Source organism: Dipodomys merriami, unplaced genomic scaffold, assembly GCF_024711535.1.
Source record: "Dipodomys merriami isolate MVZ:Mamm:240054 unplaced genomic scaffold, mDipMer1.0.p SCAF_39, whole genome shotgun sequence".
NCBI lineage: Eukaryota > Metazoa > Chordata > Mammalia > Rodentia > Heteromyidae > Dipodomys > Dipodomys merriami.
In genome coordinates, this window is record NW_027205492.1 from 12263034 (window position 1) to 12284767 (window position 21734).

At 42.8% G+C, this 21734-nt stretch overlaps 2 protein-coding genes and 1 pseudogene across 9 annotated transcripts in view; 1 reads left to right on the forward strand and 2 right to left on the reverse strand.

Annotated features, from left to right (window-relative positions):
• LOC138805304 (serine/threonine-protein phosphatase 4 regulatory subunit 1-like) overlaps positions 1-3139 on the reverse strand; it is a 73645-nt gene extending 70506 nt beyond the window's left edge. For all 6 annotated transcript variants that reach the window (XM_069990066.1, XM_069990063.1, XM_069990061.1 and 3 more), the window contains exon 1: positions 2963-3139. The gene's annotated coding sequence lies outside the window, so the exon portion shown is untranslated. The remainder of the gene's footprint in view (positions 1-2962) is intronic.
• Positions 3140-3281: 142 nt separating this feature from the next.
• The window catches only part of Rab22a (RAB22A, member RAS oncogene family), a 72978-nt gene continuing 54525 nt past the window's right edge, over positions 3282-21734 (forward strand). For all 3 annotated transcript variants that reach the window (XM_069990073.1, XM_069990071.1, XM_069990072.1), the window contains exons 1-2: positions 3282-3563; positions 4445-4524. In XM_069990073.1, coding sequence (XP_069846174.1) covers positions 3528-3563; positions 4445-4524 — 116 coding nt within the window. In that variant the 5' untranslated portion in view covers positions 3282-3527. The remainder of the gene's footprint in view (positions 3564-4444; positions 4525-21734) is intronic.
• LOC138805157 (small ribosomal subunit protein eS1 pseudogene) lies at positions 20714-21429 on the reverse strand (annotated as a pseudogene).

Below are 21734 nucleotides of genomic sequence, written 5' to 3' on the forward strand. Positions count from 1 at the left end.
CCACAGAGACAAAAGCGAACGGCTGTGCCCCCACCACTGGGTTGAGAGTACGAAGGTCAATCTGAGTGGTGAGATAAAAAACACACCAGTCAGAGAAATGGATTTTGACTGTCAGTCTGACCTGATTGAAGTCTTATCATTTGTGACATGCAATAATCCAATCTACCCCACAGAGTAGCAGCTGTTAACACTGAATTAGAAGATTTTCTATAAAAATTCAGCAATGATAATGAGTCAGATGAAATCACTGAATATAATACTGTGCAGGCACTGGACTAAAATGCTTTTCTTATACTTTCTCACCTAATCTCCATACCAGTCCTATGATGTAGCTCCTATTGTTAGGCCAGTTTGTATGCAAAGAAACTGAACTGTCAATGAGTGATGCCCCCTCCCCCCACTCACCTTAACACAGCCAGCACAATAGTAGAGCCAAGGCATGGGGGTCAGAACTTCGGAGGTTGTGGTGTTAATGATGGGGTGGTATTCCCGCCCAAATATCACTAGGGTGATGCATAAGAACTAGGGCAGCATAAATTGAGGAGAGAGGGAGCCACTCTCTTATGGCTCCTCCATCAACCACATATGTATCCCTGTAAAGCACAGCTTCCTGTGCCTTCCGCTTCTGTCCAAACAAGAAGCCCCAAGGCATGATTGCATTCATAGCCCTAATGGTGGTCTCCTTTCTTACTGGGGCAAGCCTTCGGCTAGCCACTAAAAAGCAAGCCGTGTTTTATTACAAGTCTCAAACATGCAACATTTGTACAACTGGAACCAAAATTAAAATCTTTTCTTTTTATATTTTTTATCATCAAGGAGTGACATGCAGAGGGGTGACAGTTACACAAATAAGGTAATAAGTACTTTTCTTGTCCAAAATTAAAAACTTTCCCTGGTGCAACCTCTTCCTTGTGTTTGGTACATATTCCCCAAAATACTGACAGAGCTAGCTTCTAGTAAGGAGGTTCAACTCCTCTGTGGCCACCATGATGTGAGAAGGCTGACAAGCCAAGAGCTGAAGCGGAGAGCTACGGCCCTGGCCAGCAGCCCCAGCAGATGTCCTGGCAAACAGCCAGAACCCGCACCACCCGTGAAGAGGTACCAGGGACCTTCCACCTCCCATCGCCCAGCAGAACAGGTAGGAAGCAGGGGAACTGCCTAATAACCCACAGATCCGTAAGAAACAATGAAGTGCTGCTGGTTTAAGCCACTGAGCTTAGGTTAGATAACCAAACAATAGATAGCCTAGAAATAGCTTTTCCACAGAGGCCAAAGAGCAAGTCCACAAAGACAGGCACCTTAGTGGTGGATCACAGTTATCAATGACTGGAAGATGTGCACTGACCAAAAGATTCAGCTCCATGAATTTGGTTATATGTTATGTGGCTTACGAATATCAAATATGAGCCAGGCACCGATGGCTCATGCCTGTAATCCTAGCTACTCAAGAGGCTGAGATCTGAGGATCCTGGTTCAAAGCCAACCCGTGCAGAAAAGTCCTTGAGACTAGAAAAACAGAAGTGACACTCTGGCTCAAGTGGTGGAGCACTAGCCTTGAGCTGAAGAGCTGAGGGACAGTGCTCAGGCCCAGAGTTCAAGCCCCATGACCAAAAAAAAAAAAAAAAGAATATCAAATATGCCAGGCACAGAGTGGCTCACACCTGTAATCCTAAATACTCAGGAGGCTGAAACTAAAGATCAAGGTTTGAAGCCAGTGCAGGCAGAAGTCTGTAAGATTCTTACCATCAATTAACTACCAAAAACCCAGAACAGCTGTAGCTTAAGTGGCAAAGCACCTGCCTTGAACAAAGAAATCTAAGGTACAGTGTCTAGGCCCAGAGGCTCTGAGTTCAAGCCCCAGATCCAACACATATCCCCAACACACACAATTTCAAATACATATTAATAACCATCCTATCAATAATAATAGCCTCCAGTACTAGAGGGTGCTTCCTATTACACACTTTATTCATTTAATTCTCACTGGGTCACTGGGGCTTAGTGTGGTACCAATGACTGGTCCAGAACCACACCTCTAATCAATGGTGGCACAGGATTTCACCGGCCTGCCATTGGACTCCAAGCTGATCTCTCAGCATTGACTCTTCCTGCTCCTCCACTCATGAGGCTTAAGTACACACACACACACACACACACACACACACACACACACACACACACACAAAGGAGAAAAAGTGTATAAAGCATTTAACACTGGACACAGTCTATGGCACGTTTTCAGTCAACACCGACGATTATCATCAGGAAACTTTCAGATGGGGAATGGAAGACAAGAGGTAGTACCAAGTATGACTGGGACCCAGAAATCAAACCCCAACTCCCCTCAGCCATCCAGGTGTTCTGTACAGGCCTCCCTCCCCCAGGGAGCGTGCCAGCGTTGGGTACTTCTCTGGGCAGGCTCGAGGCCTGCCAGATCCTGTACACGGGGGCTCTTTCTGGTTCATCTTGGTAAACCTAGAACTCAACACACGGCAGCCTGGGCAGTAACCAGTAGGTGCTCAAGAAAGGCATGTTGAGTGGAAAGGAGCCGCTTCATCTGCCACAAACTAGAACTGGCCTTTCCAGGAGGGCATCTGCCCTGCTCTCCGCCCAAAGCGGAGAGGCGGGAAGAAACCACGAGGCCGGCCAACGGGCGCACGCCTCGACGTCCCGAAGTCCCAGGGGGAGAAGCCGGGGTCCTGGGGTCACCATGCACCCCCCGCCCCGCCCTCGGGGTGGAGGACCGGACGGGGACCGACGGGAAGGCAAAGTTTCCAACCACAGCCCAAGTCCCGGGCCCCCGGGGGGCAGGGTCCCCATCTCAGGCGCCCGCGCGCAGCGAGCGAGGACGGCTCCGATCGGTCTCCCGCGGCCCCCGGCCCCGGGCGGCCCGCCCCGCCTCGCGCGCCCCCGGTCCGCGTCGAGGGACCCGGAGGGGCGGGGCGCCCCAACTCTTACTTACAGTCGACCAAGTCATCCCGCAAGTCCACACGGCACAGGGATCTCTGAAAACCACGACATACCGGGGTGGCGCGGGCCTGTGTGGGCCAGGGCTCCCGCCTGGCGGGGACCCCGGGGAGGGGACCGCCCGACGCGCCCCCGGCCCCCCGCCCCGGAGCCCGGCCCCGCTCACCCGCCATCTTGGGATGGGCCTGGGCCTGGGCCTGGGGGCGTGTTGTGGGCGTGGCCGCTCGTGGCCACGCCCCCACCCCGCCTCTCGCCCCGCCCTCGCAGCGAAGGTGGCTGCCGAAGTGGGCGGGGAGGTCAGCTGACCCGGCCGGCGTCCCAAGATGGCGGCGGCGGTAGCGTCCCGGAGGCCTTGGTGGCTTCCCGGCTGCTGAGGGGGCTCCGCGTGGCTGGCGGCGAACAGGCCGGACCGAGAACCGGCGGGCGAGCGGCTGCCGCCCTTTCACGGCCCGCGCGGCCGAGGCTGGGCCGTGCGGCGGCGCCGGGGGATGCTCCTGCTGGGCCGGGCCTCTCCCTCCTCAACTTAGGGCGGCGGCGGGCCCGCGCCCCGGACTCCCGCCATGGCCTTGAGAGAGCTCAAAGTTTGTCTGCTAGGGGTGAGTGGGGGCGAGCAGGGGCCGGAGGCCGCGGGAGGTCGGCCGGACGGCCGGGCCCGACCCTGGCGCCCCGCAGTTCCACACTTGGGTCCGGGACCCGCGGGCCGTCCCGGGTCCCGCCGCCCCGCCCCGGCCCGCGGCAGGCCCCGCGGCGGGGGACCCTGCTGGGCTCCCCGAGCCGGGCGCTCTCCCCGCCCCTCCACCGGGCCCGGGTGAGAACCCCGGGCCGGTAGCGTCCGCCCCACTCCTGCAGGTACTCATTAGTTTGGGAGTTGCCCAAGTCGACTAAAGTGAAGCCCCGATCCGGGCTTTGGGGGTTCGGAGCAGCCCTGGCCTCCTTGGCGGTCGAGGGGGACGTCTCTAAACTTTAGGGGCGTCCCTGACAACTGTTTGCCTTACTTTGGAAAGTGGAGGTGAAGGAGGTGAAGGTCGAGTCAGCAAGCCCCCAGGCGAGTTTGAAGCTTCGGCTTCCTGGCTAGCCAGCGCAGTTTGGCCAGCCCTGACCCTTCTGTGGTCGATGTTCTTCCCGAGTTTCTGTTTTAAAGATTGGAACTCCAGTAACTGGACCTTTTGACCTCCCAAAGAGAGTGTGGCTAGAGCTCATCAGGACTGGAGTTCCTAGTTGAGTGCTTTGGTTGCTTTTCACAGGAAGCAGAAACTTTGGGTCTTTCAAAAGGTCTCTTTATTTTAAAAACTGCGGAACCCATCCCCTTCACTACGGGTTGAAATCTGATTGCTCCTCTGAAAGTTTACAGAATCCACCTTTGCCCTCTTCACACATGAGGATGACTTCTGAAATCTCAAGCTTAGGTCACAAAATAGTTTTTGGTTGTCTGTAAACACAGTAGCTTTTCCTCGGTCACCATCTCATTCTTTTTCAGGATACAGGTGTAGGTAAATCAAGCATCGTGTGGCGGTTTGTGGAAGACAGTTTTGATCCGAACATCAACCCAACAATAGGGTAAGAAATGACATTTATTTGCCATTCCTCCAAGGTACACTGAAAGTCTTTCCAAGCAAAAGTGTTACAGGTGTAGCCTGTGCAATCTTGCACTCTGCCTTCAGAATTGCTGGTGTTTGGCATCCCCAGAAAGATGAACAAATACAGTGAGGTTTGGTGTATTTTAAGAAAATTCTCTTCAGATTTCAGGAAATGAAAACTTCAAAATAAAAACTATGAATTACAGCTTAATAATAGGCTAGATACAGAAACTTCATTTATACATTTATAATTCCAGTTACAACATAAAGAGAGGCGGATGAATACAGATCCTGGTACTGCGTGTGTCAATCAAAAGATATTCATATTCGGATGGTTTTACTCCTTCCTAAAAAGAAATAGAATGGAGTCCAAACCCTTCTCACACCCACATTAGTGGTAATAATAAATTTACGTTTTTATGTTGAAATGTGAAGGTTTTTTTCTGGTCCTTGGCATAATTGAAGTTGGCCATCTATAAGGTTTTTTCCCCCCATTCTCTAAAGTTTTTCAGAGGATTTGCATGTTTATATGAAATATGTCTCTAGTGTATATTAATAAGTTGGGTTTTCAAGACTGAAGCACATTAAGCTGGTAAACACTAAGAAACTCTTATGCTTATTGTTATTCCGAAACCCCAATCAAATGATTTCCTTGTTTTTGTTCGTGTGTGTGTGTGTGTGTGCGCGTGCGTGCGTGCGTGCATGCGTGTACGTACGTGTACTAATGAAGCTTGAATTCAGGTCCTGTGTACCAATCTCGGCCTTTTCTGCTCAAGGCTGCCACTTAAGCCACAGCTCACTTGTATTTTTTTTTTAACTGGTTAATTGAAGATGGAATTTTACAGACTTTGCTGCCGAGGCTGACTTTGAACTCTATCCTCAAATCTCAGCCTTCTGAGCAGCTTTACAAATGTTGAGCCAATGTCACATGGCTGGATTCTTTCATTTATAGGGGAAATCTGTCCATCATTAAGAAAAAGTAAGGCTTGTGCTCTAAATACTTTTCATCACATTGAGAACTACTTCGCAGCCTGAAAGGGAATTCTATAATATAGTCTACTGAGAAATTATCAGTTGTTAGCACGTGTGCTTTTTTTTTTTTTTTTTTTTTGATACTGTGAGTTTCCTATGTATTTGAGAGCTTGGGGATGAAATCCACAACTACTGCTACAATTAAGATGCCTTTGTTAAGCTGAGCGTCAGTGGCTGGTGTCTGTAATCCTAGCTACTCAGGAGACTGAGATTCTGGGGATTGCTGTTCAAAGCCAGCCCAGGCAGGAAAGTCCATGAGACTTCTTTTTTTTTTTTTTTAATAAGTTTTTTATTGTGAAAATACTGTACAGAGGGGTTACAATTACATGAGCAAAGTAATAAGTACATTTCTTATCAAACATTGTTGCCTCCTCCTTTGTTTTTCCCCTACCATCCCTGCCCTCCCATCTCCACAACTACACTCTCCCCCCTACTCCCCCGCCACTGCCAAAGTTGTGAGGTTCGTTTTTCGATATAACATCTTGTTGCAATGGGTCCACCTCTATCCCTATTTAAACAATTTGTTTTTTCCCTTCTCCTCCCCAAATTTTACCAACATCAAATACAGTGAAAACAGGGGTTATACTGTGGGGGAGGGACATACAAAGCAACAAAAAAAATCACCTTATAAAATACATTAGAAACATTAGCAAGAAAGAAAAAAAACCACTTGTGTCCTTATCTTGGGGTTCATTTTGCCTAACATCATTTTATCTGACCTTCTCTGCTTGTCTCAGACATATACTAGTTATTGCAAATAAGGGAAACCATGGGACCTGTGTTTCTTTGGGCCTGGCTTACTTCACTTAATATAATTTTTTCCGATGAGGCAATGTCATTCTTTCTGATGGAGGCATAGAATTCTATTGCGTAAATATACCACATTTTCTTGATTCATTTATCTACTGAGGGGCATCTGGGTTGGTTCCATATCTCAGCTATGGTAAATAATGCTGCAATAAACATAGTTGTGCTGGTAGCTTTAGTATGGTCTTATTTGTGATCATTCAGGTAAATGCCCAAAAATGCTGGGTCATAGGGAATGCCCAAAAGTGGGATTGCTGGGTCATAGGGGAGCTCTATGTGGAGTCTTTTGAGGAACCTCCATACAACTTTCCAGATGGTTGAACAAGTTTACACTCCCACCAACAATATAGTAGGGTTCCGTGACACTTTTATCTCCAGTTAACCACTAGGAAACCCCAAGTGTTGCTGTGGCTCCGAGTGGTAGAGAGCTAACCTTGAGTAAAAAAAACTCAGAGACAGCGCCCAGGCCCTGAGTTCAAGCTCCAGGACCAACAACAACAACAACAACAAAAAAAGTGCCTTTTAATATCCTTCCAGCAGAAACTGGGCAGCCCACATGTTTAAGTCATGACCTCACTCTGCTTGGGCCTACCTGTCTACTTGCCCAGGAAAGTAAAGTGTTAGGAAATGACAGCATACAGTAGTGATAGTGATTCAGTGAGTGAGACACTCACACTGAGTCAGAGCTGAAATCCCAGATGCCACCTTGGATAGTCTTGAGTGAAGAGAGAGGAAAATGGCAGGGAAAGCATCTTGGGTCCCCACAAGGCTTGTGGTGACGTCCTGGACTTTCATCCCACTGTTGTCAGTGGCTCCCAACATGCCATGAGGTTGTGGTCCTGAGCTGGCCAGCTCTGACTGCTCTACACCAGGAATGTGTTTTGTCTCAAGTTGTACAAGAAAGACGAGAGTAAGTCTTTTTTCCTTCTACCTATCCTTGGTTTTTCATTTTGTTGTTTTTTGTTTTTGTTTTTGGCAGCAGTGAGATTTGATATCAGGTCCTTACACTTGGGTGTTTGTTTTTGGCAGTAATGAGATTTGATCTCAGGGTGTTAACACTCACTTAGATTTGCTCTCAACTTGCACTTTACCACTTGAACTATACTATCAACCAAAGTTGGTGGTTATATTGGAGATGGAGTCTAGTGGTCTTTTCTGCCTAAGATTTTTCCAACCATGACTCCCTGGATCTCAGCCTCCAGAATAGCTCGATTATAAGCATGAGCCACCAGCATCAAGCCTATCTTTCCCTTTTTCTCTCTCTCTTTTACTTTGACTTATAATGTGGCCTCCTCCCTCATGACCAGATCCACACTTGTCTCCAGACTCTGAAGTCTCCCCTTCCCTTTTTTTTTTGTCAGTCATGGGGCTCAAGCTCATGTCCTGGATGCTTTCTCAAGGCTATCTATCCCTCTACCACTTTGAGCCACAGCACCACTTCTGGTTTTCTGGTGGTTAAGTGGAGAGAAGAGTCTCATGGACTTTCCTGCCCAGGGTGGCTTTGAACCACAATCCTCAAATCTCAGCCTCCTGAATAGCTATTATAGATGTGAGCCACCATTGCCTGGCAGAACGCCCTGCCCTCCTCCCTCCCCCCCCCTTTTATCACTTCCCTCACCCTTCAAACTTGCTCCCACCCTGCTAAACTACAAGCAAACTATTCCCTAGCCCTATTACTAAAAATCTTGGAAGAAATAATTTTCTTTCTCATTTCCACCCTTGATGCCTCAGAATGGATCTTGGGTATGGTCACCATCTCATGATCAAGCCCCACAGCATTTTTCTCTTAAGGTTTATTCATTCTTTGAGTGCTGGTGATTTAGGCCAGGTGACAGCAAATGATAGCCCTTTGTCCTATTCTACCTCTTAGGTTTGTAAATAAGCTCCATTGGAAGGTACATCTGTTTGTTTACATGTTGTCTTTGTTGTGTTTAGGCTATGTAACCAATTTGAATAGTTATGATTAAGATACATTGGTCTACTTGGCACTTGTAGACAAGGAGAGAGTCATGTTGTATAACTAGTGTGCAATAAATGGCTATTTGGCCATTTTCTGTGCTACAAAAGAGAAGCATAGGAGGGCTATCAAGTGCAAAGCACGGACTGTCCTCATTCTGGAAATAACTGATTCCTGTAGGGACCAGGGAAAGAGTGAAGCATAGAAGCCCTGATGTTTGAATTTTGAAAGTCAGCCATTTATATTTCCATAAAATAGTTAAGGACACAAATGTTTGAAGAGCAGAAGTGTGCAGGTTGGTGATTGTATGAAGGTGAGAAGAGGCCTGGAACAAGCCTGGGAGTGCCAAGATACCGTGCTATGGAAAGGCAAGGCAGGACGAGGTCAGAGGGTGAAGTGGACAGAGGACAGACAGCAGGACTGGAGGGTGGCAAAGAAGGCTGCTGAAACAGCAGAGACAAGAGAAGATCCAACTTCACCAGTGCATCTTCTGCTTAGAGTGAAGCTCCTTTGTCTTCCTAGTTTCTCTATTCCCGTGGCTGTGCTGCCTCCTTGTTGACTTCCAGCCTTTTCCTGCTAATGAGTAAATGTTCGTCTTTAAGCTGTGTCCCTCAAATGATCTCTCCTCCCACAGCTTTTACCTGTGAAGCTTACCTTTACCGGCAGGTCACGTGACTCAAAATTAGCTTCTCCAGCCCTCCTTCTGGGGTCCTAGCTTATATTTCCAACCCATGATTTCATTCTAATTTCCTGCAGAATTTCATGTCTGATTTCTTGGCTCCTAAATACCTTGCTCCTCAATTCATCTTCTTTCCTAGTGTCCCAGTATGTTGTACAATGGAGAAGAGCTGAGCACAGGAAGCGTCCACAGCTAAAATCAGGCCTCAGCTCTCAGATAGCTGAGAAAGCTTCCATGAAAGCAGCTTAGCTGCTCTGTGGGGGACAGTGAGGTAGCATCCATCAGGCCTATGGCCTGATATTGGGAGAATTCATTGACGTGGTAGAGAATGCATACAGGAAGTTTGTGGTAAATGTCTGGTTGTTATTAGAACTTTACATGCTTTGATTCCATTCCTCTTGAGACACTAAGAATACATGGCCCAGGCTCCACCTCTTCCTCAAGTATGCTGGATAAAAGAATGATTCAGTCTGCATGTGGAGGAGTCACATACCTGGAGCACCAAATTCTGTCCTAAGATCTGTCCTGTAGATTACACTCATCATAGGGTCTGTGCCCACACTCTCTTGGGGTCTTAGGTTGTGAGTAAGCTAGTGAAAAAGTGGGAGGCTCAGACCTCTCTCTGAAGACTCTGCTGTCTTTCAGTCAAGTCAACAATGAGGGACTGGGAAGGTGGCTCAGTGGTAGAGCGCTTGCCTTGCATGCATGAGGCCCTGGGTTCGATTCCTCAGCACCACATAAGCAAAAAGAAAAAATCTGGAAATGGTGCTGTGGCTCAAGTGGTAGAGCGCTAGCCTTGAGCTGAAGAGCTGAGGGACAGCGCCCAGGCCCAGAGTTCAGGACCCCCCCAAAAAAGTCAACAATGAGGGCATCCTTCTCAAGTTCTTCCTAAGTCTCTTCTCCCACTAGCCAATAGCAAGTCACTGTCTCCTGCCTTGTCCATTTCCCAAACCCCTCTACCCCAGGTGTTACATGGGGGCCTTCATCTTCTCTTCTTGGAGTAGGATGCAGACCTGGAGTCTAGACGTCAACCAGCCCCTTGCTGGTCATTTGAGTGCCTGGCAAAGGAAGGTTCATGAGTGGACTGACTCCATGTTGTCAGGAGAATTCTTTTTTTTTTTTTTTTAATTTTTTTTTGGGGGGGGAGGGTCCAATCATGGGGCATGAACTCTTAAGATTTAGATCTATAATCTTAATTCAAGAGGCTGAGATCTGAGGCTCATGCAAAACTAGGTAGGCAGACCTATCTGGAAGACTCTTCTCATAGGTTAACTAACCCAAAGCTAGAAGTGGAAGCATGACTCAAATGGAAGAGCACCAACCTTGAGTGAAAAAAAGCCAAGCAAAAGCAAGAGGCCCTGAGTTCAAGCCTCAGTACCAGAGCACACACCCAGATTTAGACCTAAAATTCACCTGAAAATGATTTGTGAATAAAATATAAGGTATAACTTAGGTTGCATTGAGTTCCAGCCATTTTCTTTTTTTAATGAGCATTCATAACCATTACTCAGTCATTGTCCTAAATTGAACACCCATATATTATAGCTGTTTTTGCATCTTTTATTCTGTGTCTTTGGTCAGAGTTTCTAGTTTACTTCACCTAATGTATAAATTACATACAGTAAAATACAACAGTTTTAAGTTGATATTGCAGTGAATTTTTATCTAATTTTATGACACAGATCATGGCCATATTCATTTTTATCACTTTACTCTCAAAGTTGATTCTCTTCGATTCCACTCTTGGCTCTGACTCCAGGCAAGCACTGAACAGTTTTCTGTCACTTTAGATTTTTCTTCTCTAGATTTTCATCTAAATGCAGATATTGTATATATACTTTAAGTAGTTAACTCCTTTTTACTGCTGAGTCTTAGTCCGTTGTATGGTATATCAAAAGTTGGTTATTCACCAGGTGATAAACATTTGAGTTGTTTATAGTTTTTTGCTATTATGAATAAAGCAACTATGAATATTCATGAGCATATATTTTCTTCCCGCTATCTAGGAGTACAGTTTTTATGAGCTAAGTTTGTATTTAAATTTGTAAGAAACTGAAACTATTTTCCAAAGCATTTATGCCATTTTATGTTCCATCCAACAGTGTGTCAAAGTTGCAGTTGAACTGTATCATTTTCAATTGATCTGTATCCTTTTCAACTTTCTGTATTATCAGGCTTTTCAATTTTAGCCATTCTATTAGGTGTACAATTATGTCTCACTAGTGCAACTCATTTTCCTCATGACTCCTGATGTTATTCATTTTTTCTTACACATATTTGTATCTACTCAAACCTTTGTTTCCAGTAGAGTTGTTTTATTCTTCCTAGTCTATAGATTTTCCTTAGGTATATTTGAAAGAACATAGATGTTGATTCTTTTTGTCCCTCCTGCTTTTTGTGGCCTATATATCAAAGTCAGAAAGCTTTTCTCCTTTGTTCTTGAATTGTTCTATTATAGCTTTGTCTTAAATTCAGGCCAGTCTATTTCTGCTAGCTTTTGTTTACTGTATATGGTCAAGGATCACTTTGTTCCACATGTTAATCAAGTTATTCTAACAATATTTGTTAATGTTGAATTCAGTGTTTATTTTATTAATGTGTTATATATTTCTGAATTTTCAATTCTTGTCCATTGATCTGCTTGTCTAGTGCGGGCCTTTCTTGATTGCTGTAAACTTGCAATTTTAAAAAGTCTTAAAATCTGGTGGGCATCTATCTCATTGTATTTTAATCATTTCAAATTTGCTTAGTACCTCTAGGTTCTTTGTTTTTTCTGTGTAAGTTTTAGGTTCACTATAATCAATTCCTCTAGCGTCTACTGAGAGCTTGGTTGGGAAAACAGACTATTGATTAATTTGGGGAGGATTGGTATGCTAGCAAGGTGAGCTATAAGCTTAGTCTATTACCTTGTTTTTTTAGGTCTTCCTTTATTTTTATCAAAATTTTTGTCACTATACAGGCTTTGTACATAAATGTGTCCCAAAGTATTTTGTGGGTTTTTTCCTTGTTGTTTTGTTGGTTTGCTGTTGGTAGGGTTGGCTTTTGGGAGGCATTACTGGAGAGTCTACTGTTTGAGGCATCCTCCCAGCACTCATTTGTTTTTTGTTTTGGTTTGGTTTTTGTTTTTTTCCATGCTGGTACTGGAGCTTGAACTCAAGGCCTCACACTATCAGCTTTTTGGTCCACGAGTGGCACTCTACAACTTGAACCATACTTCTACTTGTGGCTTTTTGCTGGTTATTTGAAGGTAAGAGTTACAGATTTATCTGCCCAAGCTGGCTTTGAACCACGATTCTTAGATTTTTAGCTTTCTGAATAGCTAGGATTATAGATGTGTGCTCCAGCACCTAGTGCACTTACATGATTATTGATATTACTATAAATGATATTTTTATTTCAGTCTTAATTGTTTGTGAATAATGTATAGACATAAACTTGGTTTGTACCTAGTAAACTTGTTTCTTTAACTGTACTAAGTAAATTATTCAGGCAGTTATTATTTTGGATTCCTTGGGATGTTTGTAGATACACCATCATGTATCTACTGATTTGATCATTTTAATAGAAACCTATTCAGGCATCTATTTCTTCTTAAGAAAGTTTAGATAGTTTGTGTCTTTCAAGGAATTCTCTGTTGTATCACCTTCTTTGAAGAGTTACTATTCATATACTATTTATAAAGCTCATATATACTCCTGTTGTCATTTTAATATCTTTAAGATCTTGTAGGGATAGCTCCTCCTCCATTCTCAATAGCAGTAATTTAGGTCTTTTTCCAGTCTGTCCAGCTATCAGTTTTATTGGTTTTCTAGCTAAAAGTTTTTATGTAATACTGAATATTAATCATAGAGCTGTGGGCTTCACTAGGACCATTTCCCACATGTATATGACCTGTTTGATGATGCCCACCCCATTTGTCCTTGCTGATCTCCTTTTCTTCTATGATATTCTCTGTCTAAAGTCAGGTGTCTAGAGTCGTGTTTATCCTCCCTCCCTCTCTCAGTTCTACATCTGAAAGAAAATAGGCAAGGGACCATGATTCATCTCATTTTCTGAAGAAGCATAAGCTACCAGTGCCCAGCTAGGGTTGGTTGGTCGGTGGGTGTCTCTCTCACTCTCTCTCTCTCTCTCTCTCTCTCTCTCTCTCTCTCTCTCTCTCTCTCTCTCTCGTGGGTGTCTGTCTGTTTTCTCTGTGTCTCTGTGTCTCTGTCTCTGTTTCTGTCTCTATCTCTCTTTGGATTTTGACTATAGATTTCCTTCCAACTTGTTGATATAAACATGTCAAAATTCTAGAAGTGGAACTGTGGCTCAAGTGGTAGAGCACCAGTCTGAACAACAAAGCCAAGCAAGAGCTCAAGGCCCTGAGATCAAGTCCCAGTACCAGTATAAGAAATAAAAAGTCAGAATTATATATTAAGGAGTTGGGAAGGTGGCTCAGTAGTAGAGCGCTTGCCTTGTATGCTTGAGGCCCTGGGTTCGATTCCTGAGTACTACATAAGCAAAAAGAAAAAAGCTGCAAGTGGTGCTGTGGCTCAAGTAGTAGAGCGCTACCCTTGAGCTGAAGAGCTGAGGGACAGTGCCCAGGCCCAGAGTTCAGGCCCCACAACCGGACCCCCCCTCCAAAAAAAAAGAATTATATATTAATACTCCTTTTTCATTTCTGGTAATATTTTTGCTTTTAATCAGCCCTATAGTATGTCTGTTCTCTATTTTGTTAATTTGTTAATCTGCTCCCATCTTTATTATTTCTGTTCTGTCAGTGTACTGCTCCACTTCTAACTTTTTGAAATAGGAGTTTTGATTACTGATTTTTTTGGTCTTTCTCAGTTGTATTTCTTCTGTTTATATTCATTCATTCATTTGGTGTTAGTGAGGGTTGAACTCAAGAGTGTACCTGCTTGCTAGGCAGGTGCTCTACCATTTGAATCATGCACCCAGTTTTGTATTCCTTGTATTTTTTAACCCTAATAGTGGCTTTTATTGGATCCAGCAAGTTATATGTTTTGTCATTTATTATTCAATTCAAAATATGTTCTAGTTTCTATTATGATTTCATCTTTGACCCAAGTGTTATTTAAATAGGTGTGTATTTCTCAAATCCAAATGCAGGAATAACTTTTTCCTAATGATTACTGGCATAATAATTGTTCTAAGATAATATAACTAAATCATTTGAGACCTGACAGTCAGTTATATGATCTAGCTTGTGGTCATTTTTGACCATGTGTTTATTTGAAAATGCTACATTTAGCCAGGCGCTGGTGGCTCACGCCTGTAATCCTAGCTACTCAGGAGGCTGAGATCTGAGGATCGCGGTTCAAAGCCAGTCCGGGCAAGAAAGACCGTGAGACTCCTATCTCCAATAAACCACCAGAAAACTGGAAGTGGCGCTGTAGCTCAAGTGGTAGAGCACTCGCCTTGAGCTGAAGAGCTGAGGGACAACGCCCAGGCCCAGAGTTCAAGCCCCATGACCGACAAAAAAAAAAAAAAAAGAAAAAAAAAGAAAATGCTACATTTTCTTCGACTGTTAAGTGCTATGTCACATGAGTAAAATTAGGTCGCAATTATTAATTATGTTTTTATATTATCCTTGTTAAGTTTTTGCTTATCTGATTTTGTCAGTTATTGATAGAGAAATGGGATAAAATATACCACTGTAGTTGTGGGTTTTTCTATTCCTTTTCATCATAATGTCAGTTTTATCTGTTTTACAGCCACATTAGGAAATAACAAAACTTAGAGCTTTACATGCTACTGTCAACACCAGCATTATGAAATGTACTGTTCAGCAGTGGGAAGATGTTTTGCATTACAGTGTAATTTACCTATTATTGAGGTAACAACACTATGTCCTTTGGTCAGTATTTGTATGGTGCATCTTTTTGCTATTTGTTTTTATTCTTTGTATGTCTTTATTTAAGGTGGGTCTTATAAGTGACTAAGATTTGATTTTGATAAGTAGACTCTATATAACTACCACCCTAATCAAAATGCAGAAAATTTCCACTGCCTCAGAAAGTTCCTTGTGAGTCCCATCCCTGTATCACCATTGTGATTTCAATCATATAATTACCTATTATGTATTTCACATATGTGAAATAATACAAAATATGGTCATTGGCATCTGATTCTTCTCCATGAATGGGGAAGTAATATTTTCCAGATGAAGCTTTGTTGCAGGTATCAGAGTCCTAGTCCTCTTTTTAAAAATTGAGGCACAATTATTCTCTTACATAAATAAGACCATCATTTCCTTGTCCTTTTTTCTGATTGTGGACATCTAGACTGTTTTCAGCTTTCTGCTATTATGAATACAGGTGTTGTAAACACTATTTTAAGCCTCTTTCTGTGGGTATATATTTTAATTTCCTTTAAGTAAATAAGTAGAGGTAGACTTGCTAGTTTTAGGGCAGATGCCCGTGTAACTGAGGACATTACCAGTCTTGCACTGGAAATGTATTGTGTTGAGGATGTGCTCACCAGTATTTAGTGAGGACATAGCACATCCTAACACAATGCTTTGGTACCCACAATTGTTGTATACATACACAATGGTATCCTGTTGTGATTTTAATTTGCCTTTCCTAGATGAATAATGTCAGGCATCTTTGAATATGTTGATCATTCATATATATGAGTTGTTCTTCAAGTCTTGGTAGGGTTTTTTGGTCTTATTTCTTACTAACGTGTAGAAGTTTTTGTATTTTCCAGATATAACATTTCTGCAAGATATATTTATCATGACTTTTCTTCCATTTAGTAGCTTGCTTTTTAAATTTTCATAATATGTCTTCCAATGGAATTGTGTCTTAATGTTGATCAAGTTCATGTTGTCAGTTGTGTCTTTGCTTCCTGGCCTTTGGGTCATTCCTTACGTAATCTCAGCCTGAATATCTCAAGGGTATTATGCTATATTTTCTTCTAGAATCTTCTTAGTTAACTTTGTGTTTAGTTCGTTGGTCCATCTCCAGTTCGTTTTCCTTGTGTAAGATGGAGGTCAGGTTGGTTCTTTTCCGTGGTATCTCCAGTTGTTGTACCTCACTTGCTCAAAGACTTCCCTTTCCCATTGACTGTGCTTGAATAAAATTACAACACTGAATCTCTTCTTTATTTTTTATTTTTTATTTTTTTGTCAGTCGTGGGGCCTGAACTCTGGGCCTGGGCACTGTCCCTCAGCTCTTCAGCTCAAGGCTAGCGCTCTACCACTTGAGCCACAGTGCCACTTCCTGTTTTTTCTGTTCATGTGGTACTGAGGAATCGAACCCAGGGCCTCATGCATGCAAAGCAAGCACTCTACCACTGAAATACCTTCCCAGCCCCATGTCTTGATTCTTATCCATTTATTTAGATGTTCTTTATTTTCTGTCTACATTATTTCAAAGTAGTCTGGAAGTTTGTTGAAAATGTCATAAATATTTAAATATTTTAGCTACTATAAACTGAATTGCATTTTTTTTTCATTTTTATGTGCAATCATTTGTTACCCATCTATAGAATACCACTTTTTTTTTTTTTTGACCTTGTATACTTTTTTTTGTTGGCTGTGGGGCTTGAATTCTTGGCTTGGGCGCTGTTCTGAGCTCTTCAGCTCAAGGTGAGCGCTCTACCACTTGAGCCACAGCACCGCTTCCAGTTTTTTGGTGATAATTGGAGATAAGAGTCTCACAGACTTCCCTGCCCAGGCTAGCTTTGAACCATGATCCTCCAACCTCAGCCTCTGAGTAGCCAGGATTACAGGCATGAGCCACTGGCTTCCAACCCTTGTAGGTACTTTTAATCTTGTTAAATTTGTGTGTTAGGAGCTGTCCTGCAGAGTCCTTAGAATTCTTCATTATATAATCATATTATCTAAAAATATGATCTTTTTGTTTTTTGTCTTAGTTTTTTTAAATGTTTTTATTTATTTGGTCCCCCCCTTTCTCCTCTCTCTCTCTCTCTCTCTCTCTCTCTCTCTCTCTCTCTCTCTCTCTCTCTCTCTCTCTATCTCTCCCCCCCTCCCCCCCCTGCCTGGGTGCTGTCCCTGAGCTCTTCAGCTCAAGGCTTGCTCTACCACTTGAGGCACAGCTCCACTTCCAGTTTTCTTTTGGTTAATTGGAGATAAGAGTCTCATGGGTCTGGGAAGGTGGCTCAGTGGTAGAGTGCTTGCCTCGCATGCATGAGGCCCTGGATTCAATTCCTCAGCACCACATAAACAGAAAAAGTTGGAAGTGGCACTGTGGCTCACATGGTAGAGCGCATAGCCTTGAGCTGAAGAGCTGAGGGATAGCAGCAGACTCAGAGTTCAAGACCCATGACTGACCAAAAAAAAAAAAAAAAAAAAAGAGTTTCATGGACTCTGCCTTGGCTGGCTTTGAACCACGATCCTTAGATCTTAGCCTCCTGGGTAACTACAATTACAGGTATGAGCCACCAACACCTGACTGCTTTTCTCTTTTTTGTGTTTCCCCCCCTCCCCCCAATTCCTTGGTTCACTGGCTAGGACTAGCAGTATTATTTTGAAAAAGTTCTAATAACCAAACTCTTTATCTTTTCTCAAAAAGCCTTCCATGGAAAACATTTAGTACTGTAATACTGAATATTTGCAACTGTATAGAGTATAATGTTGGTTGTTTTTTGTTTTTTTTTTAATCAAGAATCAGTCACAAATTTTGTCTTAGTACTCTATTGCATCTTAGATGACAGTACTGTCTTTCCTTCTTTTTTCTGTTTATATAATGTGACTGTATTTTATACTATTTGTAAAAGGTTATTCCAATACTTAGCAGCTTGGAACAATGAACATTTGTTATCTTTGGTTTTCTGTGGATCTGAACCCAAGTAACCTGGAGGGTATGGTTTGGCTCAGGGTCTGTCCTGGTGCTGTCCTTGATGGTGAGCCCCAGTGCTCCAGGTACCTGAAGGGAAGCTGGACCAAAAGTATCTGTTCTGAGCCTCTCCCTTCTTCCCATTGCGTGCGTGTCCTCAAAAGGCAATTAACTTTCCTAGGAGACACTGGGAGGTGTCTGTACTGTCTTTCATGAGTCACCAAAGGGTTGAGAATGAACTCCACTCTAGGCGGGAAAAGCGACACACATACACACACACACGCACACACGCACACACACTTCTTTTTTTTAAACTCTTTTTTTTACCTTTAATTTTAAGAAGAAATGAACCTTTGATTTCATACAGAACCACACACACACACACACACACACACACACACACTTCTTTTTTTTAAACTCTTTTTTTTACCTTTAATTTTAAGAAGAAATGAACCTTTGATTTCATACAGAACCTTAGCCCATTAAAAAGAAGCCATGGAATAAAAGATTATTCAAAATTATAGTTTAAAAAATTCATGAAATTCATAGTAGATCAGAGCCATTCCAGCAGCTAATGCTATATTCTGGGTGAAAAGCAGCATAACCTACTTCTTATTGTAAACATCAGACAAACTCAAAGTGAGAAACATTTGACAAAACAACTGGTTTGTAAACCTTCACAAGTCTGAAGTCTGAAGTCACAGTTTAGCTATTTCAGAGCAAAGACTGAGGAATTCTGGCAGCCACAGGCAGCGGGGACAGTTGGGAACCTCAGCTGATAAGTCAGTATTCATTCATTCCATGATTTTGGTCTTATTCTGTGTATATAGTAAAGTAGCATTACTTGTAGGACTTGTGTGCTAATATTCTGAGGAAGTAAGGCAAATGAATTCTGTAAAATGGTTCAGAATAATATGCATATACTTGAAACTCCTTAATGAGTTGAAAGCAGAAAAATGTTTGTATTTTACTGGAAACTTTTCTGTAAATTGGACATGGTTTTAGTTTTAGTTTTGTTTTGTTTTTTTTGTCATGGGGCTTGAACTCTGGTCCTGGGCTCTGTCCCTCAGCTCTTCAGCTCAAGGCTAGCTCTCTACCACTTGAGCCATAGCACCACTTCCCGCTTTTTCTGCTTATGTGGAATTGAACCCAGGGCCTCATGCATGCAAGGCAAGCACTCTACCACTGAGCCACCTTTTCAGCCCTCTGGATTTTTTTTTTTTAAGATGGTTGTTTCACTGTATTCTTCTACCCCATTTCAGTATCATGAAGAACAACTGGCTAGTTGATATAAAATTAGGGCTCGGAATGCAGCTCAGTGGCAGAGTGCTTTTCCAGCCTGCTGAGGCTGGTGCTTTGATCCTGGCACTCGATGGATGGATGGATGGATGGATGGATGGATGGATGGATGGATGGATGGATGGATGGATGGATGGATGGAAGATAATTGCTGAGTCCATCATCATAGACCAAGCTCTATTAGTCAACCCAGACCAACTGGCTTAGTCTGCCTGGATGGTAATGTTTACTCTGTGCAGGCTTTAATGCCCCTCTTGGGGCCACTGTAGCTCTGTCCATCCCCCACCATGAAGAATTACCTCTCTAATGGGGCCTTTTGAACTAAATACTTTTTCAGAACAGGGGGAAGAAGAGAACAAAAATAACTATTTTACACATATATTACCATTTCTATTGCTTTTCATTTCTTCCTACAAAATTGAGTTTTCTTTTAATGTCATTTTCTGTCTGAAGAACTCAGCATTTCATGTATCCAGAAATACTGGTGACAGATTTTTCTCAATATTTATCTGGTATCTTCTGCATTGCAGCTCTATTCCTCCAGTCCTGCTCCCTGGACATGTTCCATATTTTACTTACATTTTAAGACTTACTATAGTGCTGGGGGAATGTTGCTTAGTGGTAAAGTACTTGACTAACATGGGCAGGACCTCAATTTGATCTCCAGCACAACAAAATACTAATAACAATAATTCCATGCTCAAAATGTACATATCAATACATCTGATTCTTTTTGTTGTTTTCTGAAACGTAAATGCATGGTTTGTTCAACAAAGATGGTAAATAGATATTTAGTTGTCTATTGCATGTGACACATAGGAACAGCTTTTAACAGAAATTTATTAGTCCCTCCCAGCATTTTATTATAAATACAGATACCAAGACAATCCTGAAGGGCTCTAGATGTGGCTTGGTAGTAGAGACCTGGCTAGCAAAAGTGAGGCTCAGTTCAAACCCTTATGCTACCACAAAAAAAGGAGGAGGAGGAGGAGGAGGAGGAGGAGCGGGAAGAGGAGGAGGAAAAGGGGGGGGGAGGAGGAGGAGGAGGAAAGAAAAGAAAATCCTGAATATGTTTTTGACACTACAGTAGTCAGAACCCACACTTCTTTCAATTAACACTGTGGCAGTGTTCATTGTACCTGCTACTTTAAACGTCAACCCTTTCACTAAATAAGATAGATAAAGGATCCTTTCTGGCTTTTCCTTCTTGAAATTTTTACTTTTTTTTTTTTTTTTTGGTCAGTCTGGGGCCTGAACTCTGGACCTGGGCACTGTCCCTCTGGACTTTTCTGCTTATATGGTGCTGAGGAATCGAACCCAGGGCCTCATGCATGCAAGACAAGCACTCTACCACTGAGACACCTTCCCAGCCCTTGAAATTTTACTTTTCAGAAGTGTTTCCACTGCCATCTAATACTTTGTCATTTTCCTCTTGTAAACTTATACTCTATTTCAAGAACACTAGCTTTAAGCTTAAATGGCAGTGACTTAACAAAAGAGAAAAATTATGGTACATGAGAATATATATATTATATTTTTGTTAACAAATAAGCGTTTTGTCACTATTAAAATATGAATTTTAAATGAATTCTTAGATTAATGGTTTGTATCCATTAGCTCATTCAACTTTAGCACCAGTCTTATCCCCAGTAGCTTTTCCAGAACAACCACCTTCACTATGAAGCTTCATGAGGTTTCCCAACTCAAACTTGGGCTTCTTTAGTGGTTTTACTTTTCTAACAAAGACATCATGAAATGGATAAATGGATGGCAAGCCTTGTCTATGTTTTTCCCAGTGCTGTCTGGAATCAATTTATTAACTACTTTCCAGTCATTGTCTGCATCATGATTTCCATCTTTTGGATTTGTTGGACCTGTTGGTGCAAACATAGGAAGAGGTCTGGATAATATGGTTGTTTTGTAGTCTTGACATCAGAGCCTCAATCATGGTCTGCCACTTTTTGACCATGGATCTCATTTTGTCATGGATAAATAAGATCGGTGCTATGGAAGTCAGGCAGTTTTTGCCCAAACATTCTTAGTTGTAAACTTGAATTTTCTAAATGCAAATTCATCATGTTACAGATCATCAGGGCTTGCTCCAGACCCCGACCCCTGAGGCCATCAGATGCAGTTTGATTCCTTTCCTTGAGTCCATGTGACTAGTATTTTTCCACTATTTCTCATATTGGGCATGGCTGATGATTTCACACCATACCAGTCTTTCTTAGAAGATACATCAACCACTTTCTTCTTGGCTCCCTTTTAGCGACCTTTTGTAAGGCGCTTGTTCTTGCTGACCACCATGGTGCTGTTCAGAGAGCCATAAGACTGTGAAGTAGTCTTACAAATGTTTAGCTCATGTTATCGGCTGTAACTGTTGAATTTTTTCCCCTCCAGGGCTGAGAACCGAACCCAGGGCCTTGTGCGTGCCAGGCGGGCGCCCTTCCACTGGGCTAACCCCCCAGCCCCTAACTGTTGAATTTAAATGCAGGCATTTTTGTTGTTTTTAGTCAAGACACTATATGAAAAAAGACTTGATTTAAGACAGATTTGAGATTTGCCTGTATCATGTTCACCCTTCCTGCTAGTAACTGAAGCTTCAGACTTTT